The 26,133-nt window shown below is 41.4% G+C and overlaps 9 protein-coding genes across 10 annotated transcripts; 5 read left to right on the top strand and 4 right to left on the bottom strand.

Annotated features, from left to right (window-relative positions):
* The first annotated feature begins 296 nt into the window (after positions 1–296).
* On the top strand, positions 297–3,091 carry LOC108658759 (uncharacterized). Its single transcript, XM_030388076.2, has 4 exons — positions 297–461; positions 531–1,388; positions 1,518–2,508; positions 2,573–3,091. Exons 1-4 carry the CDS (start codon positions 420–422, stop codon positions 3,067–3,069), a joined length of 2,388 nt encoding a protein of 795 aa, XP_030243936.1. The 5' UTR covers positions 297–419; the 3' UTR covers positions 3,070–3,091.
* A 1,381-nt stretch (positions 3,092–4,472) lies between these two features.
* Reph (Regulator of eph expression) lies at positions 4,473–11,244 on the bottom strand. Of its 2 annotated transcripts, none has more exons than XM_030388079.2 (4): positions 11,026–11,244; positions 7,558–7,645; positions 6,658–7,088; positions 4,473–6,537 (listed from the first exon to the last, which is right to left on the bottom strand). In XM_030388079.2, the coding sequence occupies exons 2-4, from the start codon at positions 7,565–7,567 to the stop codon at positions 5,890–5,892; spliced, it is 1,089 nt and encodes a 362-aa protein (XP_030243939.1). In that variant the 5' UTR covers positions 7,568–7,645; positions 11,026–11,244; the 3' UTR covers positions 4,473–5,889. The 2 variants fall into 2 exon arrangements, with proteins under 2 accessions (XP_030243939.1, XP_030243938.1); XM_030388078.2 differs by lacking the exon at positions 11,026–11,244 and adding an exon at positions 7,796–9,073.
* A 985-nt stretch (positions 11,245–12,229) lies between these two features.
* On the top strand, positions 12,230–13,575 carry Sgt (small glutamine-rich tetratricopeptide containing protein). Its single transcript, XM_018098466.3, has one exon. The coding sequence runs from the start codon at positions 12,356–12,358 to the stop codon at positions 13,394–13,396; it is 1,041 nt and encodes a 346-aa protein (XP_017953955.2). The 5' UTR covers positions 12,230–12,355; the 3' UTR covers positions 13,397–13,575.
* Positions 13,576–14,752: 1,177 nt separating this feature from the next.
* Positions 14,753–17,391, bottom strand: cass (apoptosis inhibitor cassowary). The gene is made up of 7 exons (XM_030388087.2): positions 17,188–17,391; positions 16,870–17,031; positions 16,217–16,750; positions 15,951–16,151; positions 15,685–15,887; positions 15,438–15,624; positions 14,753–15,379 (listed from the first exon to the last, which is right to left on the bottom strand). The coding sequence occupies exons 1-7, from the start codon at positions 17,254–17,256 to the stop codon at positions 15,125–15,127; spliced, it is 1,611 nt and encodes a 536-aa protein (XP_030243947.1). The 5' UTR covers positions 17,257–17,391; the 3' UTR covers positions 14,753–15,124.
* Positions 17,392–17,626: 235 nt separating this feature from the next.
* Positions 17,627–20,272, bottom strand: fws (Conserved oligomeric Golgi complex subunit 5 four way stop). Its single transcript, XM_030388085.2, has 4 exons — positions 20,184–20,272; positions 19,491–20,106; positions 18,333–19,427; positions 17,627–18,265 (listed from the first exon to the last, which is right to left on the bottom strand). Coding segments are annotated over exons 1-4 (2,295 nt in total). The 5' UTR covers positions 20,186–20,272; the 3' UTR covers positions 17,627–17,683.
* Positions 20,273–20,441: 169 nt separating this feature from the next.
* Positions 20,442–21,211, top strand: Lamtor3 (Late endosomal/lysosomal adaptor, MAPK and MTOR activator 3). Its single transcript, XM_030388089.2, has 3 exons — positions 20,442–20,600; positions 20,663–20,861; positions 20,981–21,211. Exons 1-3 carry the CDS (start codon positions 20,557–20,559, stop codon positions 21,116–21,118), a joined length of 381 nt encoding a protein of 126 aa, XP_030243949.1. The 5' UTR covers positions 20,442–20,556; the 3' UTR covers positions 21,119–21,211.
* On the bottom strand, positions 21,135–23,201 carry GCS2beta (glucosidase 2 subunit beta). Its single transcript, XM_030388086.2, has 2 exons — positions 22,097–23,201; positions 21,135–22,041 (listed from the first exon to the last, which is right to left on the bottom strand). Exons 1-2 carry the CDS (start codon positions 23,091–23,093, stop codon positions 21,401–21,403), a joined length of 1,638 nt encoding a protein of 545 aa, XP_030243946.1. The 5' UTR covers positions 23,094–23,201; the 3' UTR covers positions 21,135–21,400.
* Positions 23,202–23,422: 221 nt separating this feature from the next.
* On the top strand, positions 23,423–24,876 carry LOC108649462 (mitochondrial inner membrane protease ATP23 homolog). Its single transcript, XM_030388088.2, has 2 exons — positions 23,423–24,212; positions 24,619–24,876. The coding sequence occupies exons 1-2, from the start codon at positions 23,583–23,585 to the stop codon at positions 24,817–24,819; spliced, it is 831 nt and encodes a 276-aa protein (XP_030243948.1). The 5' UTR covers positions 23,423–23,582; the 3' UTR covers positions 24,820–24,876.
* Positions 24,877–25,009: 133 nt separating this feature from the next.
* Positions 25,010–26,031, top strand: LOC115564130 (uncharacterized). The gene is made up of 4 exons (XM_030388090.2): positions 25,010–25,141; positions 25,202–25,452; positions 25,530–25,903; positions 25,955–26,031. The coding sequence occupies exons 1-2, from the start codon at positions 25,081–25,083 to the stop codon at positions 25,225–25,227; spliced, it is 87 nt and encodes a 28-aa protein (XP_030243950.1). The 5' UTR covers positions 25,010–25,080; the 3' UTR covers positions 25,228–25,452; positions 25,530–25,903; positions 25,955–26,031.
* The last annotated feature ends 102 nt before the right edge of the window (positions 26,032–26,133 follow it).

The following is a 26,133-nucleotide window of genomic DNA, read 5'->3' as shown; positions in this document are numbered from 1 at the left end:
AATTACTTATGTTAAGATTTGCATCATTTAATGTTGATCTTTTTAATTATATACCATTAATACACTTCATTTAAAAGTAAATTTCATTAACATATTCTTAAATCAGTTAATTGAACTTACCTTCACAAAACATTTCCTGCAATTTCAATTGATATACATTCAATTTGCGCGCCTTAATAAAGTGCAACCCATTCACTCTTAGTCACCTAACAACACTACGTTCAAAAAATACTGCAGTTCCAACTGAATATTCCCGATACTGCCCTCCGATAACACCCACAAGTTATCGGTTCACAGCACGCGCTCAACTCTAACCGATAGTCGTAGAACAGCTGTGTCGTTTTTGCAATTTAGATTTTTCTTGCCCAGTTCAAAAGTTGTTTCTTAAATTTAATGCATTTGTGTGTGAAACGTACAAAATGGAGCGCAAAGAAGTGGATACACAACAGTTCATCGACCACGTAAGCCCCTGTCACAATTAGCAATGAGCTTATTAACATACATATGTTTCGAACAATTGCAACACACAGACGCTGCTGGCGACGGAGTTGATGCAAAACAACTTTATGATGGATCTCATGGACCACACGGGTGTATTTCCGAAAACAGAAGGACCCACCAATCTTAGTACCACGACACACCACAGCACCACCAATGGCGGCGGCTATGTGGAAAAGCATACGCTAACATCGCCGGAGCTCAATTTTCACAATACGATCTTCCAGTTCGTCAACAAACATGTTGTCGAGGAGCCGAACGGAGCGCGAACAGACGCTGTGCCCACGTCACCTGAACGCACAACAAACAACTATGTCAAAGATACGGACGTGGAGTTTCTCACACTAAACAGCAGTTTCTTGGATCGCGCTGATGCGGCTGCAGCTGCAACAGCTGGTGGCAACGAGAATGTGGTGGCCCAGCAGGTGCCACAGCCCACCTTTCCAGCTCTGGCCATCGAGCCGACAGTGCCCATTGACGTCAATGCAGCGCTGCATGGCGACGATCTGCTCTACGCCCACAATGCATCCGTAACGAACGCACGCAAGGTGCTGCCCCATAAGAAGCGCATCTCACGCAAGCTCAAGGGTTCTGTTTGTGGTCTTATGGAGGGCGAGCTGGAGCAGCATAAGCATCAACATGTCGTGTCTACAGTGGCCAACTATAGCTGCGAAATATGCGGCTATGCAGTGAACACACAAATCGAATTTTATGCCCACCTCAAAGAGCACTACGATCCGGGCAGTCTTCAGCAGCGTCTAGATGTGCCACAACAGCAGCAGCAGCAACAGGTGCAGCAGCAGCAAGTGCAGCAGCAGCAGGTTCAACAGCAGCAGCAGCAACAACAAAAGGAGCCGCTGGACATGTGCGGCTTGTCCGCTCAGGATAAGGTAAGCGACTGCATCTAGTCACCAGCCGGAATGAGTAAGAAGGTGAAGAAGCTGAAATGTATCTACTTTCTTTTTATCTTACCAATTATTCCCAAACTTGACTAATAAATATCTCAATCTCCTTTGTAGTTGCAGCAAGAGCAGGCCAAGCTGGATCAAGTGTTTCAGGATGTGCAGCTGAACTTTGAGAACTTTCACAACATTAGCCATGTGGATGACGATGTGGTGGACGATGTGGGCGTCAATATGGTCATACATGCAGATGCCATGTCGCTGCACAAAGCCGATGGCAAACTGACGCCCGTCGGAGCTGCGAATGCTACTGCAACAAATGCTGTGGCCGTTGTGGATGATGTGGAGTTCAGCGATACGGAAGATATGTTAGAGGGCATACGCAACGTGGTGGACAAAGTGTCTGTAGAGGATACCTGCGATGCGCCTTGGTTTAATAACAATTTCAGTGACATTGCCTTCTCGGGTCTGTTGCTGCCGGGCGAACCGCCGCCGGTGCCCCCTCCAGCAGCACCTACTCCACCCGCTGCGACGCTACTAAAGTCGTCAAATCACATGGATGACCATCCGCAGGATGAGCAGCTGACGCTGAATTTCCTAAAACAATCTACACAACCCAAACTGGAGATGGGTCACAAGAAAAGCTACATTGAGGCAATTGCTGCAGCTGAAGCTGCGGCAGCAGCAACGGCTGCCATGACAAACTCAACCGCAACCTCAATGTCGCCGCCAGCACGCACGCCCACGCCCAACGATGGCTCCACCATCGAGCAGCTGCAGCGTTCGCCTCTAATGCTCAGTGAATCCTTTAAGCTGGAGGATGTGGAGACCGCAGCGCCTACAGTCAGCGCCAATTCATCGCCAGCGGCGGCCGACGTCATCGACGACAACGCAGATAGCTATCTCATGGAACCGGACAAGCCGCCGGTCGATGAGCCTAGCGATACCAAGCGCAAGTTCCACTGCGATATTTGCGCCCGAGATTTTAATTCATACAATGCGCTCAAGTATCATCAGTATACGCACACCAAGGAGCGAGCCTATCCGTGCAACACATGCGAGCGATCCTTCTACACGCAGAGCGCACTCAAGGCACATGAACGAACACGTTAGTCTTGTGCAGAACAGATCTTATATGTCTTGCATTTTCAATATTCTTCAAAATATTTCAGATTCCGGCATCAAGCCGTACAAGTGTGAGAAATGCGACTTCAAGTTCCGGCAGTGGGGCGATCTCAATTACCACATCATCTCACGGCACACCGAGGTGAAGGCGCACATGTGCGAGTACTGCGGCAAGAGTTTCTCGCGGAAGTACTCCCTAGTGCTGCATCGGCGCATCCATACCAGCGAACGGAACTATGCTTGCCAATACTGCACGAAAACGTTTCGGGCCAGCTCCTATTTGTTGGCCCACACCAAAGTGCATACGGGCGAGAAGCCGTACTCGTGCAGCGTCTGCGATAAGAAGTTTCGCGTATCCGGCGATCTGAAGCGCCACACACGCATACACGATCCGGCACGGTTGGGTCAAACCACATCGGAGTCGGCGACAAAGAAACGCAACAACAAGCTGAAGCAAATCGAGGACGAGGATGTCGAGGCGATCATCAAAAACAAGTCTGAAGCCCTGTGCGGCGATGCTGAACAGGAAATCTTGGGCTTATAGCCCAATGCCAAAAGGTTTCTACGCAAATAGTATTAGCGTGACAAATACAAAGACGACAACGTCTCTGTACAATGTATATAGTTAAGAAGCAGAAAGAACAACAATGAATGTAATTAAGAGAAGTAGAGCTAATAAATAGCATTAGGAAAATTCATAGAGGTTATCAATGATAAAGCAAAGAGACCAAAAGAAAGTGTTTAAGGAAATTTCAATTTAAATGGAAGATCAAATAAAGTTGGAAGTGTTTTGTGAACATAAATAACCGATATTTTAATCACCTTTAAAAATACCGTTCCAACAGCTTAAAAAAAAACTCGGTTCACAATTTCTTTTTTTTCGCTTACTATTGCAGAGCATTTCTTTATTATTTTTTATCATCTTCGAATTTTTTTTTTCTTTTTCAATAATTTCTTCTTGACTTCCTCCTCTTTTCTTTTTGCACTTGTACCGTTCATCGACTTAATTCTTAGGGTTTTTGTTTTTACCATTCATCATGTTTAATGAGTAATTTTATACACACATATATATCTTTATATATATATATCTGTATATATATATATATATGTATATTTATCGTAATTATTAATGTAACTATGTACAACACAAGTGCCGTGGGGCCATTTTGCTGTCCCTGCGGCCACAATGAAATCTTTGTATTTCGTTTACAACTTAACTTGTTTATCATTTGTGTTTCAAAATTATTCAACATAACCTGCCTAACTCAACTCTTCTTCTTCTTGTTCGTCTTGATTTGTGTGCTTGTTTCTTTTGTTTTCCTCTCACAATTTGCCTTTCACTTTAAACTTAAAAACTAGAACCTAGTATCGGTTGCTTCACTTTGCTCTCTCTCTTTCTAACATACGCTCAGTCCATGATATCTTCCTTCCTCCATATATATGTATATATATATATATATATATATATAATTTCTTGGGTTTCGTTTTCCTCTTTTGTTTCACAAACGTTAAATTTAAAATTAAAAAAAAAAAATGATGAAAACTGCTTTCCTAGTACCTCGCTTGACTCTAATCCTGCTCGATCTTTGATGGATTCATTACAGATTTGTTGGTGGTGTGGATTATGCGTTTCTGGTAGGTATCTCTCTTGCTCTCTCTTATCTCGCTGTGTGTATAAGTAAGTGTGTGTTGGAAATTGTAGGGTATATGTGATTATTGTGACTACATTTTGGATTTGAAACGGAAATGTTTTGCTTGCTTTTCGCTGCTGAATATGAATTTCAATTGGTTTTACTTTTGCTTTGAATATTTTCGTTTTCTTTAGGTTTTTTTTTTTTCAATTTTTTATATGCTGTACTTAAAAATGTATGTTCTGCAGCTGTGGCATTTTTGCTATGGTTGCACACAAAAAATTACTGTTATTTTGGTTTTAAATTTAATATTGGATTTATTTTTTTGGGTATTTTGGGTTTTTGTTTTTCTTTACCATTTTTGTTTTGCTTACATAAATTGTTAAAGAAAATTTAATGCTGCTTTACTAATACACTTAATGTTTTATTTTTTTCTTTGCCAATTATTTTTTATTGATTATATGTTCTTCTTTGACTATTTTGTTGCGTTTAGCTCAATCAATCAATCATCAATCAATCAACCAAAAATCGTGTTGTTTTGTTTCTGGTGTTGGCAGCTTTTTGGTATTACATATATTTTTTATTGTGTATTGATTTTTTTTATATATTTTTTTTTAGCTTTTTTATAAAATAGCTTGATTTAATCTTGTACATTCAACACATATTAAACTGTATTTACTTTTAATTTTTGTTTTTAACTGCCCAACTGAGTTTTTGGTTTGAATGTTTTGCATACAAAAATGTTTATTGTTTTTGTGTTTATTTTGTAATATTTTAATTTTTGTTGTTTCTTGTTGTTTTCTTTTGCTATTGTTGCCTGTTGCTGTTTTCTTTTTGTCCCCAGTGTTTGCTACGCTATTTTCTCTTTGCTCTTCTCTGCTTCCCTCACATTTGCAGCTTCTTAAATCATTTTTTTTTTTTTTTTTTTTTTTTTTTTTTCTTTGCGTTTTACACAATTTTTATAGAAATATAATTTTTTAGTTTTTTATAATTTTTGTTTTCTTTTGAGTCTTCGTTCTACAATCACACCACAATTTCTTTGTTTTTTTTTTTTAATATTTATTTTATAATAATTTTTTGTTTTGTTTTTTGTTTTTTTTTTTTTTCTTTTAGTTTGTCTGACTGCAAACACATTTAAAAATATTAAAATACTTGCTAACAAATGTAGCTCTAGCCAATTTTGAAAATGATTTCTTCACCTCTTCAGCTTCTTGCTCTTCTCACCTATTTGCTGCACACAAATACAATATTTACAGTTCTGTAGCTACTACAAACATATATAGTTATATATATCTAAACTTTGCCAACTTTACCAGGATTTTGTTTTACTGCTGCTTTATTTATTTTATTTTTTTATTATTTGTTGTTTTAAAATTGTGAAAAAATAGCTGCTTCTATTGTTAAGTTGTTATTTTCTTTTAGCATATTTTGTTGTCTGTTTTAAAACTTGAATTACTTTTAGCTTTACATAATTTGATTTGATGATATTTGTTTGTTGTTTTGCCTTTTGTTGTTTATTGTATGCCTGCTGTTTGCCTGCTTGTCTCTCAGGCCGGTTTGATCGGGTTCTGTGCGCCTAATTGTGGGGCCAGTGCGCGTTAATCAACACTGGCTGCATAGGTACGTTTTTACAGTTTGCAGTTGTTGTTGTTGATGGTTTGTTGTTGTTGTTGTTTGTATAAAAAGTCTTTGATTTGCCTTTTCCTTTTAATTCGCTGTTAGCGCGCTCTGCATTAGAGACTCACCTGCTGCATCTTATCAAAATCTAAACACGGCCTATGTGGTCGCTGCAGTCTCTGTGTGGCGGCAGCAACAGTAACGCCAGCATCCCCACCACCACCAGCACCAACTGTTGCTGCTGTGCCGCTGCTGGCAACATTATTGCTGGGACGACGATGCGGCGAAATGGCGCAATGAAATAATTTCGCGGGCGGACTAACCGAGCGCACCTCCATATCCAAGCCGGTTGTGGAAGCCGGACTGCTTCTCGAGCTATTATAATGGAAACTATATTTGGGCTGCGGCTGGTAAATGTGATGCGAGCTGTTGCTCATCTTCAATGAGCTGCTGCACGCCTTTATAACGCTCGGCTCGTTCTCGTTGCCCTCGTTGCCGGCTCCAGCGCCAACTCCGAATTTCGAGCATTTGTTGCTGTTGCTATTGTTGTTGCTGTTGGTGTTGCTGTTGTTGCCGTCGCCGTTCTCCTCATTTACACTATTATCACATAATTTAATATTTTCGATGCCACATCTGGCCTCCGATAATATCAGTGGCGTTGTGGAGCGGAACATCATATGGCTACGATTTGGCTTAAATGCCTCCAATGGCGGCGATGTGCGAAAATTCACGGGCGTCAATATTGGCTCCAGCGAGTTGCGCAACTGTAAGAATGAAATTGATGCTTTTTATTTACTGATTTCTTTTTAAACTCGTTACTTTACACTCGTTAATCTTCATATCATACTTAGCTCTCTCTCTCTCTCTCTATACTCTTTACATACCTCATCATCGGAGCTATGAGCCAGCGAACGCTTGCGATTCTCAACCATTAGCGTCGAGCTGGAACGCTTCGAATTGGATGATGTCGTGGCACGCTCATCGTATGGCGCCTCCGTGTCCAGGGACGAACTGCAGCCTCGATTCGATAGACGCGACGCACTGGACGACGATGCCCCTGGACCACCGCTGGCGATTGTTGTTGTTAACGCCGCCGCTGCCGCTGCAGCTGCCTCGGCAGCGGCTACCGCTGACGGCCCATTGATCACCTCAAGCTCCTCCTCCGAACTATGCTGATCGTACATGAGATGGGCGCAGGATGACGACGACGATGTCTGATGGTGACACATCATTGCAGCAGCAGCGATCGCAGACGACTCGGATGAGCATGCAGTATCGGTAGTAGGTGAGTTAGCATCCGTACAGGAACTCAAACCTGTTGAGCGTGGACAAACCAAGTTTTTAATTAATGATACATTTTAACAGTCTATGCAGATGGTGCAAAATATCGATAACAATTAGAGCTTTAACAATTTTTCACGAATTTCTTCTTGACAAAAAGCAGATAGCTACAGAATCCTCGATATCAATCAATTACAAAAGAAATTGTATATTCTTAATTCTCAATTGGATTCAATAAATATTAGTGCCAAATATTAGCCTAAATAGATTAATTCTGTCATATTCCTATTCAAGAAAACTCGTAAATATGTATTGTTACTGAACGTGAATACTTTCTCATCTCTTTGAAGCGCAATCAAATTCGAGTTCTTATTGTCACCACTCTTTGAAACATAATCAGATTCCAATTGATACTCATATTAATATCGATAAGATTCTAGTCATAATTTCAAATTAGCATTTTTATCCTCATTGATTACGTTTATCACAATTCATTTACTTACTAGTTTCCATATCCACGTCTAAGTGACGTTTGTTTTCCACATCGAGGAGTTCACCATCAGATTCGGTGCCAGAGTCATTCGATTCACGCTGTAAGCACATTAAATAAATTATTAAACAATTTGTCTTATTTTAGTTATAATTTAATTATCAATTAATTTTATTATTGTGTATTATACTTTCATTATTATTTTCGTATACACATGTATGTATGTGTTTATTTGTGCTTTTAGCGCCCACCTTTTTACGCAGAAAATTTTTCGATGCCTTTAATGAATTCTCGCGATTTTTGTGCCTGACAAACTTTATCATGATTTTTTGCTGTGTGCTTTGTTTTATTTATTACACATTCCACACGCACTCGTACACTCGCGCACTAGAGCGCACACACACGTTCGTGTTTACGCGACGCTGCACCCGCAACACAGAAAAACTTACTACTATGATAACGTCGGCGTCAGCTGCGACTGCGACTGCGACGCCCCCTTTCCAACACCTTTTGTACGTTTCTGAATATGTGAGTGTGTGTTGGGTGTCCGTGGGGTCCTCTCACTCTAATTCCTATTACTATTACTACATGCTAGTACATTTTGTGCTGTTACGTTTTCCACTCGTTTTCGGTTTCTATTTATTCGCCATCAGTATATGTATTTTTGTTTGTTATTTTTTGCTTTACTTTGCTTCCTGATTTACGCGAGAGCTCGATTGCGCGCTCACTCACTCGCTTACGCTAACCCTCACTCTTTCTCTCTACCTCTCTGACTCTCGTTCTTTCTCGATGTCTCTTTCTCGTTGTTCACTGTTGCCGCCTACGCGCGCCTGTTTGGCGCGTGTAAGCGCCGTTTCCTTTTTGTGCAATAATTTCAATCACGTTTCATGCGCGGCGTTTTGTTGTAATCTACACTGTTTTTGCACCACCCACAGCAACAACAACGGCAACAAAAGCAAGAAGAAGAAGGTTGCCACTTTACATATATGTTTATTCGTGCCAAGAGCCGAACTGAGCCGAACCGAACCGAACCAAGCCGAGCCGAGCGAACGCGCACCTTTCGCCGTAACTTATACAGCACGAAATTATCGATTTTCGGTCTCGTATTTGCGGAAGCAAAAGTTCTTCAACAGGATCTCACGACCAGACAGTAGTCGGCAGCAGTGTCAAGCGAAAAAAAAAAAAAAACAACAAAAAGCAGGAAAAGGCTGCTGGCTATTAGTTAAATAATAATATGGCTTCTGACTTAGTTTACACTTATGCGTATTGATTAATTTTTTTTTTAGCTGTTTGGTCACTTGCTTTACACAACATTTGCAAGCAATTGCATTTTTTTCAGTTGCTGCAATTCTCTCTATGGCAGACTTTTCGGCTCGCCGACTTATTACTACTACGTATTACTATCATCACCCGTCACCGGCTAGCGCTGTGCTCAAACTGAAAAATTATGGCCAAAAAATCTCTGCGCTGGCGCTGGAGCTCTGCTCCGCCGACTGAGGCTGCTGTCGCTGCGCTCTCACTTGCAATTTCTGTACACTTATGTATGTGTGCGCGATTGTGTATTTGTGTGTAAGCTTTTTGCACTGGTTGACTGGCTGAATTGCTCTGTATATGTGTACGAGTGTATGAATAGGTCTGCGGGGTGTGGACTAGGGGCCAAACATGCGCGCACAACTCGTGCCACTTCGTGCGCCTTCGACGGAGCTTCGGTTGTGGAAATGCAGCGAGTTTAGCAGCATGCTCGTAGTACATAGTATTTATGGGCAGAAGAAGAAGAATAAGCAGCAGCGACAGCAGTAGTAATCATTGTCAGCGAGGAGTAATGCAACAAAAAAGCACTAGAAGCAAGAAAAAATACCAAAGCGTACAAAAGTTGATATAAAACAAAAATTATTTGCGATAAAAATGTGGAAACACGACATGAGAGAGATGGACACAAATATGGATGACATGTTCGATTGGCTTTCGTTGTTAGTTGAACGCGCTACACGTTTCAATCACATTCAATTTGCTTGAAATTTACGCGGAAAATACTACGATGATGTCTACGTGCCCCACGAGCACAGACTCACAAACACACATACACAATTGCTCACACAGAGTCCCAGTGACAAGTGCAGTGGAGGAGAGCAACCGACAGTAAAACGTAAACGTCTTTGCAGCCGACGTTTTATCCGGAGCAGAGCTTCGCTCACCTCCTACTGCTCGACCACATCGTCGTCTGACTATCGATTCCGCATTGATGTTGCTGTTGTTGGTGTTGCGTCGCCAAGTACTTTTGTTCCATTCATACTGTACACACACACATCCATGCACGCACACGTATGCACTTATGCACAGCGCCTCACGCAGTGAGCGAGCGAGAGCGACTGAGTCTGACGTATGAATATATGCATACGGTTTATGGTGTGGGTGTTTTGGCTGTGGGGGGCCGCCAGGCAACACCAGCAGCAGTAGCAGCGACTGCGTGTTGCAGCGTTGTTGGCTTCAGATCTAAATTTAGCATTTGGCTTGCAACTTCGCAAGGATTTCTTTACACTTTTTCAATACATACACACACGCACATGCAAGCACACTACCGCAATACGTGCTGCACGCGAAAACCGTTTGGCAAATATATCAAAATTTTCCCAACTTACTTGAGTCGATTTTTCTACGAAATTATGCAAAATTTGAAAACAGAGCTTCTTGTTGATGATTTCCTGGATGCCTTGGTGGGTGGGTTGGTTTGATTTGAGTGGGGGTGTGGAATGCTCCTGCCATAAGCTTGCGAAATGCGAATCAAAAACTATGATCCGGACTCTGGACAACAAAACAGCAGCAGTAGCAGCGAGTGTCGAACGATGAATGGGGCTGCTGCTTTGTACTACAATTCAACAGCGACGGCAGCAGCGGCTACGGCTGCGGCAGCACCAGCAGCGACAGACGCGCCGCGCGCTGCTTGGGGTGGTAGGTGTTTGTTAGAGCACGCGACGCGTTTTTGGAGAATTGACAAAACAAGCGCAAGCAATAGATAGAGAGAGAGAGAGAGAGACACTGAGAGAATGTGAGATTGAGCAATGCGAGAACGTGCCAACGTGCATACAAGGCTACTTATTTATGTATGTATACACATATACATATCCATACATATGTGCGCCTGTGTTTGTGTGCGTGCAAAATTGTTGCTATTGTAAGCGGTTTTACGCCAACTACAAAATCCACAACGCTCAGGCCTGGGATGCTGGTGGTGCGCTCTCTTCGGTTTCTCTCATGCTCTCAGTCTATTGTATGTTTGTGCGTGGCTTGCAAAAAATGGCAACCCAATAGACATTTCTCTAGACATCTAATGCAATTAACTTTTCAATGTCAAGTCGCGACGCGCACCCTCCATACACACTTACACTCATACACACACAAGCACAGCACAGACAGCGTGGCTTTCTATTACATTCCACTATAAAACGGCACAATGTACACAGTACCCCACCTACTTACTTACCTGCTCAAGTTGCTTAGTTTCGACTGCACGTCATCCCTTCATCGTAAATGTTAGAGCTATCGGCTGCGTTGATGATTTGCTTTTCAATTGGCTTCAGTTCGTGGTCTGATATGAACGTTTTGTCCAAACGAAAAGCAAGAGTGCGGTATCGGAGAGTGAGTGGGTGAGCACGAGAGTTGTGGCTGTCAAACCAGCTGAGCGACAATGGAAGAGGCAACAAGAAACGCGAGTGTAGTTTATGACGTCATAAGTGACCCTGCTGGTGAAAAATACTCGAAGCTTGATCAAGTATCATGGACTTATAGCACTGAGCTTTTTTACGTTGAGCATTTAACAGTATAAATTAAATTTAAATCGAAATATCAATGAGAAAATAAAATAGAAAAATAAGCTACGTATATCTATACAGTTTATTGTAAATTTTATTTTTTAATATTTAGTTTATTTGGTTGTTTTGCCCTCAGTGAAAAATGAATAATATATTCTTTTAGGATTTTTACAATATTTACAGGTTTTTTTAAGAACATAAATTTAACTCCAGAAATGCTATTACGGTCGATAACAAAATAGCGATTCTTCAATGAAGAATTTTGTTTCGATGTGTACCATCGTTATCTATTATTATTATTATTAGGCTCTGATCAGCTGTTCACAATTAATTTAAAATATTATTTATTTATTTTGGACGATTTAGTTTACCTTACATAAAGACATTAAACATTAAATCGTTAATATAAGTAATAATAATAAAAATAAAAGCCTGACGGGCATAATTTCGAATTTATTTACCCATAACCACTGACCAGAGAACACATAGACCGGACACTCAATGTAAAGCTTTTTGTACACATTTTTTCGAGCATTGCAGCCCCAGACAGCTTTGTATTTACTCGGCCCCGCACTTTTAGGTTCGGCCTACGCAAACCACATTCATTCAGCTTAATGTTTTTGCTTGAGATGGTCGGCTTTTGAACAAGGAATGCTTTTATGCTCAATTTTTTAGTTCTTGTGTGTTCTATTGTTAGTGGTTTTATGGTTAGTGATGTTACTCACAGTAAGCTTTAAAGCTTTAAAGCTTACTATCCGGAAAACTTAAGCAATCAACAGCAACGCTAATAACAAAAACTAAGTTCTCTCGCGCTCGATAACGAGAAGTTGAAATTTGCTTGTCATTTGTTCACCCTGACAGTCTGGCAACGCCTACAGCCACCTTATAGGAATACAGCAGCCCTAGACATTTGGTTCGTCTCTATAAATCCAGTCGCATGTTCAGAGCCACATAAGTGATTTTAATTTGTTCTAATATAAATAATATAAAGTAAAAGCAAAAATGCCGGACGCAGTACAGCAAAGCTTTGTGCGCTCTTTCATTGACTATCTGAAGAAGCAAGTGGATGTGATGTCGCCGGATCAGAGCGAAAGCATTGAAGTGGCCATCCAATGCCTGCAAGCTGCTTTCGATGTTGGGGAGGACGAGGCGGAACAGGTGTCCCAGAGCGAAACAGAAGCTGCCGCAGGTAGTGGCACCACACCTGGCGATGCAAATGCATCGAGCAGTGCCAACCAGTTGGCTGTCAATACAAAGAACATTGATATGTTTGAGCTCTTCCAGTCGTTGTATATTGAACGTAATCCTGAATCGTTGGCTCTGGCCGAGTCCATTAAGAACGAAGGCAATCGCCTGATGAAGGATGGCAAATACAATGAGGCGCTCTTGCAATACAATCGCGCCATCGCTTTCGACCCCAAGAACCCAATTTTCTACTGTAACCGGGCCGCCGCTCACATTCGCCTCGGGGACAACGAACGAGCCGTAACCGATTGCAAGTCCGCTCTGCTCTACAATGTCAATTATAGCAAGGCGTATTGTCGCCTGGGCGTCGCCTATTCAAATTTGGGCAAATTCAACGAGGCCGAACACGCCTATGCCAAGGCCATTGAACTGGAGCCGGACAATGCGGATTACCGGAACAATCTGGAGGTGGTGCGCAATGCACGTAATCAGCCGCCCCAGCTCTCGCAGCTGAGCGATGGACTTAATGCGATGCTGTCGAATCCGACTTTGCGCAATTTGTTTGGCAGCGCTGAGATCGATCTGGAGCATTTGCAGTCGATGACACAGAATCCAATGATCATGAATACAATCGGGCAGCTCTTCAACTTGGGCGGAACAGGCGCTGGGCAAGCCAACTCGGCTGGCGGTGCACCTGGCCAGGTGCCGCCGATGCCTAACGATATGCTGCAGCTGTTCCAGAGCCTGGCCGCTCAGGTGGCTGAGGCCCAACAACAACGGGATCAGACAAGAGGCGCTAATGCTGGTGGTCCACCTGGTGGCCAGCAGCCGGGCAACCAGCCGCCACCCAGCATCTAGATGTGTGCATCCATTTAGTGTTAACCGAAAGAGCGCATCATACATTTATTATGGCTTAAGCTGAAATCAATTGTGTTAAAAGATTAAAAGATAAACACACGCATATGTATACACACACACAGACAGATGATATACATACATATTATATATTTATAATTGATAATAAACACAAATATAACAAATATGATATTGAAGCTTATTTTGCGGCTTTGAATATTATACAGACGTAGCAGCAGTGCATTTACAACAGAATATATTTCATTTGATAAGGCCAAACGATGTATGTGTGTTTATGTCTGAATTTATGTAAAAAGAGTGATGCGTCCGCATAGAAATAATAAATTAAGACATCATATTTCTGTTTAGGTGAAATATATTCGCATGTATCGCCAAAAATAGCAACACAGGGATTTCCCTGAATTTATTTATACCCTGAGTCCATGGTATATGCAAAAGCAATCAGCACAGATTATATGTACATATGTATGTATTCTTGATCGGAGTGAAGCTATTCAACAAATAATATCCCATAGTAAAACCTAAGCATCCAAAGTTTACAGTGCGCTTGTGTGCATGCTTTGATTAGGTATCCATAAAGAAAGCGTAGTATTATTCGAATATATCCAGAGAACAGGATTTCGTTGAGGAGTACAAGTTTAGCTTACCTGATCACATATGTATAAAGTATTTTATATAGGTGTCTTTTTACTAAATAATTTTATATATGATTTATATAAATGTATAAATACTTGCTTTAACTTCCATTTATTTTACTGCACAAATAGAAAATATAACCATATATTTTGTTGCTTTAGAAACTTTATTTTTCCGATTTATTAAAATTTAAAATCTGTAATATATTATTAGTTTTTTTTTTTTGCTGTGGCTACGTTGTACAATAGTGGAGCATAATACGTATGAACAAAAAAAAAAAAAAAAAAAAACAGAAAAATGATAATTATGCTTGTGATATTGATTTGGATTTGACACTCTTTCGTTTATGTTTGTAAAAATGTTAATAAGAGTGTTTGCATATATCTTTAATATATATATTTATATATAATTAGCGAAAGAGTACTTATTTTTCATTAATTTGACTTGATTATTTGTGGTTAAGAGGAGATATTGCAAGTTGTTTACAAACTATTTTTAATTATTATTACATCTAGCTTTTTGGACAGATCAGAGTGAAGGAAACAGCCTGATATGTTAAAACAACGTGCACACACCCATTGCTCGAATAAAATAACGCGTGAGACATTGTTTTAAAATATCAAAGCTAAAAAACTTGCAAGCATCTTTGTATTTCCCTTTCTTTTTCTTTTTTTGTGTATGTGAGTGATTGAGGTTTCATACGAAAATAATTGCAAATAAATAATAAGAGAATTATTAACCGTACAGCATTTATATTTGTGGATCTGTTGAAGGCTCTGAAATATATCAAAAGTGGACAGTTACATGGAAATCATAGTCGATACTCACCCGAAATAGAAAGCCAGGATCGCTGGAGCAGCTGCAGACACCAGCTGAAGGAAGTTTCATCTATAGCCGTATTGTTGTGTAATTTTTTTTTTTTTATAATTGTTTATTAAACGCGGAACGTTGTTAGAGCAAATCTCTAATCATATCTCCTTAAGTTCTTGTTTTTTTTTTTTATGTAGTTTCTTCAGTTTGCTGTTGTTTAACGACTAGGATGTAAAAGTTGTTTGTTGGCTATATCTGGTACATCTAATATCTATTGTATCGTCGATTCCTAAAGTTGCCTCCGCCACCTCCACCGCCGCCGCCACCACGTTGTCGCGTGCGATTGTTGTTTCCATAGTTGGAATTCACTTTGCCAGAGTATTTTCCCGATGGTGGTGAATAGAATTTCTGTTCATTAGATGGGCGCGCTTTTTTATCCTGTTGTTCCTGTTCCTGATTCCCATTTGCGGCGCCCTTGTCACCAAATGTGATGGGCACATGTCGTTTTCCTAGCTTGGTCTGCAATTAAACTTATGTTGAAATCTAATATTCAAGACAGTTTAGAGTCAATGCATACATTTTTGGGTACAACCCAGGAGAGAACAATATCGTGTTTGAAAATGGGCGGTGAGTGAAATAGATCGCGTATTAAAACGTTTATATTTGATGTGGTCTTCAAAGCTGTTTGTTTCAATTGATTTTCCTCAGTTTTCAGTTCCTCCGCTGATTTCCCTTTCAGAGCCTCCTCCAGTTTCTTAATGTAACTATAAGATGAAACAAGTTAAACCACGACTTTTTTGAGTTTCCTATATATAGATAGTTACCCCTGTGTACCGCGCGCTAGATATTGTAATCTAGCTCGAAAGTCTTTCAGCTTTTCAGCATCCTCAATAAATGTTAAATTGCCTGGATGCTTCTTGCCCAGCGTGTGCAATGCATAAAGCAAACATTCAGCATGCGAGAATTGAAATGAGGGCGGTACATCGGTCGTATCCTCATCGCTTAGTTTTGGCAAGGGCATATATTCCTATACAGCACAGAAAAGTTAGTAATAACTAAATATTAAATAATATATTTATAATATATTTACCAATAATACGTTGTAGACGGCATTAATGCGCTCGTTGGCATTATCCAGCTTGTCCGTGTAGGTTATCATCTCGGCAAATACTTTAAGTAAACGCAATTGTATTTGATCCTGTGCCACTGCAGTGGCAATCAAGTTCCATGTATTAATTGGCAACAGTTTGTCACAAACGTAGGCCACAAATTGTGTTGATTTAATGGTTTTCTATGGAAAAGTAAATAAAGATTAGATATGATTTTATCAATTGCAACTAGTTTTCATTCTCTTACCGAAAAGTAAGGTGCCGCAGCTGTAGCGCATTGTATAAAACGCTCTACAACTTCATCATCGACTACTAGGGTATCCGCATCGACAGTGTTTAGTTCAGCCTGTTCTGTGGCTAGCCTGACCAGCTCGGCATGGCCGGTTATTGTGCTGCCCAGCTTGGTGGCACCCAAAATGGTCATGCATAGATGAAATTCATCGGCTGTCACATCCTGCAATGCCTTCTTCACTTCCTCCACAATATAATCCTCAATCTCTTTAGTAATAACGTTCGGGCCCATTGTCAACAGCTTGGTAGCAATAAATTTAAAGCAACGTTCTCGAGTTGTCTCATCGCCCGTTGTGATTTGTTGAAACAAGCCAGCTATCGCATTTTTCGTATCCAATTTAATGATGCTAAGCAGAGAATTGTTCACTTGCTGCAGCTCAGTTGCATCGTCCAATATAAGCAGCTGTGCTAATGTGTCGCCTACGCGCACGGTTGCCTCTGCGTTGCCCTGACAGAGCTTCGGCAAATCTTTGATAGCTTGCCGCCGTATCTGAAAGAGGACATAACAGAAATATTTGTTAAATATATAAAATACCAAGTTACCATCGCAACATTCGCGAGCCCAGTGAATATATGTAGTATTTCAATGAAAATGTTAGGTAAACCCACCTGTGTATCATCATCTTCACATAGATCGAATTGTGCATCAATTGCAGTGTCTGAAAGTTCAGGGAAATGTTTGAAAAAGTTGCCAATGAATTGGGATGCCAAGCGTTTCTCCTTTGATGTGCCTTTTACGGCCTGTAGTATCTCTTTGTATTCCGCAACATGCTGAAAATATTAAAAATTCCAAATTGAATCGTTTGCATTAAACTCAACTAGCGCCGGCGCGGTTGGCAAATGTGTACACTCACACACACACACACACTCATACGCGCACATTGGCAAATGCCGTTCATTTTGACGCGTTTTTTTAATGCCGCTTACCTCAGTTATTTTATCACCCGCCTCGGATAATATTTCGTAACACTTATAAAGTCGCTCAATGTTGTCCATTGTTATTGCTTAACAATAATATTATTACTAATAATTACTTTTACAGTCTGGTTTAACACAGCAAAACGTTTTACACGATTTTTTCTTCTCAAACAAAATGGTGTGTCTAGCCAGTGATGTCACTTAATGTAATGAGCAATGTCGATTGTTCGAGCAAGCTATCGTCAAACATATCGAGTAACGTATAGTCAGGAACTTCGATAAATATTTAAAGTTCAGTGTAAATATTAAAAACAGCTTGAATGCAAAATCGCCGGTATTGAAAATATATCAACGAATTCTGAAATAAGTTCAAAATTTTGTCACTCTATTTTAAATTATAACTTCGCAATTGTAATTAATATAAAATATATCTAAAAGATATAACAAATAGGTAGTCACGTAAAATACTTTATTAGACAAATATTTAAAAATTGCAATGAACAAATTATACACTGATTGCCTTTAAGGCCTGCTCAAAGTAATCCACCATCATGGGATATATTTCATCATATTGTTGAATATTCTTGCGCCTGGCATTATCTCGATATCTTTGCAGTGCACCCGATATCAACTCCAATTTCTCGCGCTCTGCCGTATGCCCATCTAACCATTCAATCAGGCGTTCATTCGACCAATTTGCAGTTGTGTGCGGTGACTGGAGTTCGGCTCCGGCATGGCCAAACATGAGAAGGAGTACCACATAGCTTGGTACCAGCGAATCCGCGCCCACTGATTGCTTCACCAGCTCCTGAGGGCTTTGCACAATCAAAAGCGACATTGCCCGGAGTAAACGCGAGGGTTTGCCCAGCTCCGCGAAATTGGGACAAAGAGGTTTCAATGCCTGTTCCATGTGCTGACAATCGTGCTTCAGTCGCTGCCGGCCCGCCGCACTTAATGGTCGCAGGATGCACAGGTTGTGTATGAACAGTTCGATACAACGCTTTGCCAACTCCTGGCCACATTTGCCAGTCATCTCTTTATCATCGAAGAGTTCGATGTGGTGCGACCACGAGCGGGTGACAAACTCCTGCAAAATGTGAAAAAACGTTTGAGATGTTGAGAGATGTCACTAATTGATTACAGATTCTGCTTACCTGTAGTTCTTTCATGTACATAGATGGCCCCGTTGTCGATAGTCGATCCGTATTGAGTCCCGGCTCCCGATGCATGCTTAGGATAATGATGCTAATGGCTGCGATAATCGACTCCATAATCTGCTGCAATATAGTGCCAATCAACAAATCCGCCTGATCCAAGGAGCGGGCGATGATCGTACGTGCAGCACCTGGCGTCCGCTCGAACTGCAGTTGGAGATCACTCAACATGCGACGCACTGAATCCTTATAGTAGTACAGCACATTTGCCAGCTGTGTATTCTGTTGTTGCTGCAAGTTGGGCAAGTCTACAATTTGCTTGGAATCGGCACCCAGCTTGATCTGTGCCTCAAGTTTAGTGCATAACTCCTTGCCGCAAGCAACGAAAACATTAGCTATTGCGATACTAAGCCGGCTATCGATCAGTGCAGCGCTCAGCTCCGAGGAGGCGACTCTTATGAAGTTATCCACGGTCTCATTCCCAGGCAAATCCACGCCAGCCAGGCAGGCTTTAAGATTGGCAGCACACTTGCTCACATAGCCCACCTCTAGGGGCGCAAAAAGTTCGTTATCAAATTGGAATTCATTGTTTAGCCGCTGTTCAAGTCCACGTGCCGAAGTGAGAAGTTTCGACAGACCCTCCTGCAGGGTCTGGTTAACATGTTGGGTACACTCGTCAAAAGATTTGCGCAACAGCTGCTGCACACGCTGCCAGAAGAGCTGTGGGATGCATTGGTCTGATGATTCACTAGTGTAGCCAAATTGATTAATTTGCTCCAGCGACATTTTAAGCAGCTTGATCTGGGTGCAGCTCTCATAGAGCTCATCGTAGAGCAGCCAGTGCAGCGATTTCCAAAACTTTGCGCGAAAATTTTGAGTTGTAGTTAACTGCGGCGCCTTGCCAGGTCCTCGATTAGCCTGGGACTTGCTCGAGCTACTGCTGCTATGGGTGGGCGAGCGCACGGCATCCGCTTTATTGAGCACGGATATATCAGTGCCTGCAAAGCACTCCTTCAGCGATTGCTCCATGTCGGCGATGAATGTGGCAAGTAAATTTTCAAGGGATTTCTCCAGCGTGTTGAAGTTCATAAAAATCTGCATACGATTATAAAGGGATGTAGAATTCAAAATTCAGACAGACTTTAGTTATAAGATTACCTTTAGAGCATTCACCACTTGCGTCTGGTTGCGCTCCTGCAGACCGGTGACAAGCTGCATCTGGGTGAGGTTGCGGATTTTTTGTCTAGAGCTTAGCACATAGGCACGTTCCTCTTGTATAAACTCAATGTCCTTCAGATCCTTGTCTTCTATCAACTGTCCCAGCTCGAAATGCAGCTCCGCTTGCCTTAACACATCTTTCGTGTTCTTAAGCTTGGCCGTCAGCGTGAGCAAGGTGCCAGCAGAGCGCAGCAAGTGTGACACGTCATGCAGTCGACCCAGCACTTGTGTCTGATTCTCGACTAACTGATATTGGCCATCAACTTGGCTCTTCAGACGATGTCCTGTGGCTCGAACCCGTTGCACGTCCTCGGCTAGCGAGTTGAGTGCTGCATCGAAACGGCCGGCGTGTGTTGCCTGCTGCAGCAATGCGCCATGCTTGTCACGCACCTGTTGATGCAATTCCTCTGTAGTGTTCTGCAGACGTTTCGAGAGCTCCTGGATTTGCAGGCCAATGGTCAGATGTGACATGGCAGAGGTGTAGTCGTCATCACTATCCAAACTGGAGTTCTCATTTCTGGCATTAATTGTATTGCCAGTCATCGTGTTAGATACCCTAGAAAAGGGTTTTATTAACTATTTGTATTATTAGATCATATATTTAAACATTAACAAATAAAACAATACACGTACATTGCCTTGCCTTTGGATTAGTATTTATATAGCCGCTATGTTATTTTTAGTCAATTTTTGTTTGTTTTGGTTCTGTACGGAGTTGGTATTTTATTTGTGAGGCAAATTTACGCCCTTTGCTCATTGATTATTTTGATTTCTGTTGGTATGTTTAAATATTAGAATTCTTAAAATAAAAACATAAATTATTATTTATGTATTAATTACTTTTTTTGCTTACTATAAAGTTCAATTCAAATTACAGCTTGTGTGTTTTGACTTGCACTTTGTTTGGTATTTTAATAAAGAATCTAAATTTAGGGAATTTTATTATTTTTGTTTTGTTTTCCGGACAAGGTAAAATTCGTATATATTTTTTATTGTTAGCTGTGCAATGTCCGATGACATCAAAAATTACTTCAATGGCTTGCTGCATAAGTAGGTTTTGTATTTTGCAATAATTGCTAGCTTGCTGATTAAAAATTGCATCTTGGTTGCAGGGTCAGCGGCCTCTATGTCATACAGATAACGGACCGAGATGGCGTGCCACTCCTACGGGTCAGCAACAGCCAGGAGAAAAATGTGGACTTCGCATTGATGCCGTCATTTATACCCACATTTACCACAGCCTGTGATCAGGCTAGCAAACTGGGCCTAGGGCGCAATAAAGCAATCATTTCCATGTATTCCAATTACCAGGTGGGTGAGGGATTTATGAGTGTGCATTAGATTTGTAAATTTGCACGTACGGAATACTCCAATTTAGGCCATGCAAACAGACAGTTATAAAAATATTAAGTTTCAACTCTTTCCGACAGGTGGTGCAAATGAACAAATTGCCATTGATTTTGACATTCGTTGGCGCCGAGGACTGCAATACGGGACACATTCTGGCGCTGGAGCACCAAGTGGACGGCTACCTGGAGGACATGAAACTGGCCGTAACAGAACCATAAAAACGCCTTTGTACAATTACGAATGTAGTAGTATATGTGTATATTTAAAAAATGAAACTTTTTACTTGGCTTAAATGCATACGCTGAATAATATTTGTCTACAACTGATTCGCACAATGATGAGCGCCACCTATGGGGAATGATCAGCAAATCACTTTACATTTCAATTAACTTCCTTATCCTTCTTTCCTTTTCTCTTTTCACTTTGTTGCTTGTTTTAAAACTAGAATACATTCCAAAGATTGTTTGCTCCAAATCAACGTTTTAGCTAGATTCCTTCACTTAAAGCTCGTCGTGCTGGCTCTGTGCAGAGGCTGTGTAGGCATCACTATCGCAAGCGGCGGGCGTCTCAAATTCATAATAGTATTCGCAACGATTCGGCTCGCTAACCGACGTGATGCGCGGTTCCAATGCACACTTGATATTGATAATCGCCGAGCGCTGCGGTCCGTTCCAGCAGGCGGCGCCTTGTGCATACCTTTGTTTTGTATATTTATTGGCGCCCTCGCCTACCCATTGATCCCATCGACCCAAAGTGGTTTCCGCACCGCCATTACGCGGCTTCTGCGACACCCGATCGAAGGGGCACAGTGTGTAAACATATTCACGATCCTCAAAGGTGTAGCACTCGCCATCCAGCACCGACCACTCCTCATTGGGTCCGTAGTCTTTGCCCTCCTGTTCATCCAGTTCCTTGATTTCATGCTCGATCTCACGTATATGTCGAGCCACCTCCTCGTACGCATTGCGCGCCTCGTTCGCCTGTTCGATCAGACGCTGGGTTTCAGGATCGTAGATGGGCGCCGCTGTGGTTGTCTCTACATCCGGTGTAGCTTCGCCAACTCCCACATCGGGCTCCTCATCATCGTACTGTTCCTCATCCTCGCCGTCTTCCTCATCGGGCACGTCCATGTCCGCATGTTCTGCAAGTCAAAAGTTAAAGTAAATCAATTTACTCTAATTTCATTTTTTGCTCACCTCCCGTTGGCTCCGGCTCTAGTTGCTGGGCATCTTTTGAGTTGTCCTGCTGAGGCGCTCGCTCTTCCGCTGGCGTGGAGACTGGGGGCTGGAACAGTCCATCAGCTAACATTTTCAGTGGCTTGATACGTGGCCAGGCCAGGGTGATGAATGCATCAAGATCCATGCGGTCGCGTTCGTCCAAGAAATATTTGGCCTCCTCCACAGTGACAACTCCATTGCGATCCCGATCGAGATTCATGTCCACCATCAATTCGGTGATCTCCACGAAGCCATCCTTGTTTGTATCGTAACGCACAAAAGTGAGCGAGGCCTCCTGTCGCATTTGCTGTGGCTCCTGCTCTGCTTGCGCAGTGTCCGCATCTAGTTCACGTTGTTGCTCCTTGAAAGCTTCCACGGCCTCATGTTCTAGGGCTTCGGCAGTGGCCTTAAGCTGCTCCTTTTCAGTTTTGAGTGCTTCTTGTTCCTTGATGCGCGCATTCAGTTCGGAACGACGTGCTGATCGATCCGCTTTCAGTTGCTTGCCCCGGTTGATCATCTCTTGCCGCTTCTCGGCACCTTTCATATGAAGCTCCGCTTCGTTCCGACGTTGAATAGCAGCGGCGGCACCTAAAGCAACGCAAGTGTTTTCACATTGCGACTCCTCCAGTTCGTCGCTGCCATCGCAACAGTCGCAGATTCCATCCTGCACCTGAGAGCTGGGAATGTCAACGGACTGATGGCCGGTGTTGAGGCAATGGAATTGTCCATTGGGACAGGCCGCGGTGCCGGGCTCATCGCTGCCATCGGCGCAATCACAGTAATCGTCATTTATCTGCGTAAATGGTATTGTTCTGCTTCCATCGATGCAACTCCATTTTCCATCCGGCTGCGGTTGGTAGAGCGGAGCCTTGACTAAAGAAACGCCGCGAGGCCGTGGTACATCAATGCCTTGAACACCGGTTAGTGCATATACTAATAAAGCTATTAACAGTAATGGTAAAAATTTTTGCTGCATATTAAAAACAGTCCGCGCACTTGCTAAAGAATTACGTGGAATTTTTACTCTCGTAAATGCCGGTCTGCGATTAAGTGTGCCGCAAGCTGTTGCTGCAAAAATACCAAATCTGACTTACAACGCACACCAGCAGTTATTCAATGTGGGTCACACACGTCAGAATGTGGATGTTGACACCTCGTCTTAAGCTTGTAGATGGGATATAACAGAGATGACTAAAAAATACTAAATAATTAAAATGAATATACTACAGTCACTTGTAGCATGCCAAACATGTGTCAGCACAGTTTGAATAGTTGTAACTACTTGTTTGCTTACATTAGTTATATGTGTGCAGATCATATGGCAACTTATGCTGATATCCACATTGTACCGTGTGTAGACACATTAATTTACGCGCACTGGTAACTCTGGCAATCAGCTGCAGGTTTGTTATTTAACTTACCTCCAGTCCTAGATTGGGAGCAAATATCTTGAATAACTGTAAATATGGGTTTTCTGACACAAGTTTGGGCCAAAGCAGCTGCGGCAACAGACCCGGCTCCAGCAGATGCCGCGGTGCCAAATGAAAAGCCCGTGCCGGACACAAAGCCAGACGCTGAGCAACCCAAAACGGAGCGTAAGGAATGGGGTTATGATCTTTATCCGGAACGTCGCGGCGAAACCTTCAAACCTAAATGGTCGCGTATATTGTTCGGCATGGAGGGTCAGGAGAACCTGGATCGCTACAAATGTGAACAGAATGTCTACTGGTGTGTGAAGAATGGCCCACTGGTGAAGTTGATGATGGGTGCACTTCGCAGCTCGGGCTGCCCCATGGATCTGCGGCGTCACATCTCCTGCGAGGTGTGCGACCCCAGTGTAACCGGCGGCTACGATCCCGTGCTCAATCAGATTGTTGTCTGCCAAAATATGGCGAAAAACAAGAGCATGGTGCATGGTGTGCTTACCCACGAAATGATTCATATGTTCGACTACTGCAATAACGATTTGGATTTCCGCAATGTGGATCATCTGGCATGTACGGAAATTCGCGCCGCCAATCTGGCTCACTGTTCCTTCCTGAGTGCCATGATGCAGGGCGATGCGTCGCCCTTCAATGTCAAGGAAGCGCATCAGGTATATCAAATGAGATTTGAGAATATATAGAATTTTTTAATATGGATTTTAGAACTCTTTAGTATGTTATATAAATACAATGAGCTGAGTCAGGTATAAACGCGTATTTAGATCTGAAATTATTATAATGTGATGATGAAATCTAGAGTCAAGGTTGTGCATTTAAAAAAGAGGCTCTTAAGTAATACTATTTTGATATTAAACCTATTATTAAATTTTACGTACAGGAGGCGGGGCTCTCTCTTTAACTTTAGCTGCCTGTTGGTACGTCTGTGTGAAGTCTGAATCTTACAACCTATAAGACCTAGTTTTATTGATTTATATATTAATATTTTATCTTTGGAAAACCAACTGCTGTATTTCTTTAAATATTATTTGCTAATCTTCATCAAATTAAATGTTTCAGAACTGCGTCAAATCTAAAGCTTTGGCCTCAGTGCTAGCTGTGAGAAATGTAACCCATGAGCAGGCCGTAGCTGCCGTCGAGCGCGTCTTTCCCAAGTGCTACGCGGATCTGGAGCCCATCGGACGTAGAATAAGGCGTAATTCGATGGATCAGCAAAAGGCTTTCATGGAGGCGCCGATGTATGGCTACGATGTATATTAGATTCGCTTTATTTTTTTTTAAAGCGCAAAAAAGTTCAATAAAATTAAATTTTAAGACCACGCCAAGGGCAATTATTGCAATGGATTATTACACAACCAAAATTTGTTTCTATAATTGTTTTTAATTAAATTAATTTTGCACATTAGCTTTTATGGATGTTTTTCAAGGTTGAATGCGAAAAAATATATTTTTTTTTTATTTATATGTAGCCAAATCGCTTTGGCTTTTAAGTTGGGTCAAGTTTTTCTCAGCGTGCAAAACATGGAGGATTGTGAAATAATTGGCATTATATTCGAATTCATAGGCGATGTATTGTTTGGCTGTAAGAAAAAGGATTGAAAAAATATACATTTTATAATAATGTAAATCTGCCTTTTGCTAGCGGATGACAGCGACGATTACAATTAAAAGGACGTTTCCAAATAGCCAAACGAGACAAAACAATAAAAATAAACATTAATTAAATTACTAAAAAAAAAAATAAAAATAAAAAGAACTAATTAATCACATTCGAGCTATAAAAACCCTGGTGAAAAATCATGGAATTATTATAAAATTACATCAAAATGGATTGTTGCGCTATTGTAGAAATATTTGTGGCCTTTCTCAACGATCTATTTTTCTCGGATATCAGTAAGTTAATATGATCTATACATCTATAAATATATCTATATGAAAACTCCCACTTTCTCTCTCTATATATGCATTAGCTGATGAGGAATACTTTGGCGAATACCATGATGATGATTATTATTACGACTAAAAATGTCCGACATCAACGCAATCTTTTAATAAATTTGTTTTGAACATCAATTGTAATATAATTTTATTTTTCAAAGGAATTGAATCAGCTTGCCATTGACCTAATAGTTCATGTGCATCGGTCAATATAATTGCGATATAATCGTGATTGATTAAGGCTAACTTTACGGCTCATTAAATGAGCTCTGTCGCACACAAACTAAATATTCCAAATGGAGAATCGGTGTGATTTAGTTACAGCACGTTAGGCGTGACGAATAGAATATGTTTTGGGAACTTTTGGGCGGTATATTTGATTTCATCATGGGTCTCATATTTCCCAGTAAGTAGAGTTGTCTTTAAATATAGAGTAATCCCAGCAGACTTTCCCCAGGTTCTGATGATGATGACGATGCGCCAGATTCGTCGGAGGTGGAAACTACAACTTAATATTCACATATCTGCCTATATGCCGTATAAGCTATACACCAAAACACGTCGTTTTATATTTTGCATGATATAATTTCGTATTAATATTCAGAAAACACGGTGCTTAAATATATAATCTACGAA

This window comes from Drosophila navojoa, chromosome 3 (genome assembly GCF_054131105.1).
Source record: "Drosophila navojoa isolate 15081-1374.11 chromosome 3, UAZ_NAV_1.0, whole genome shotgun sequence".
NCBI classification, from domain to species: Eukaryota; Metazoa; Arthropoda; class Insecta; order Diptera; family Drosophilidae; genus Drosophila; species Drosophila navojoa.
This window is presented reverse-complemented; position numbering and strand designations above follow the sequence as displayed.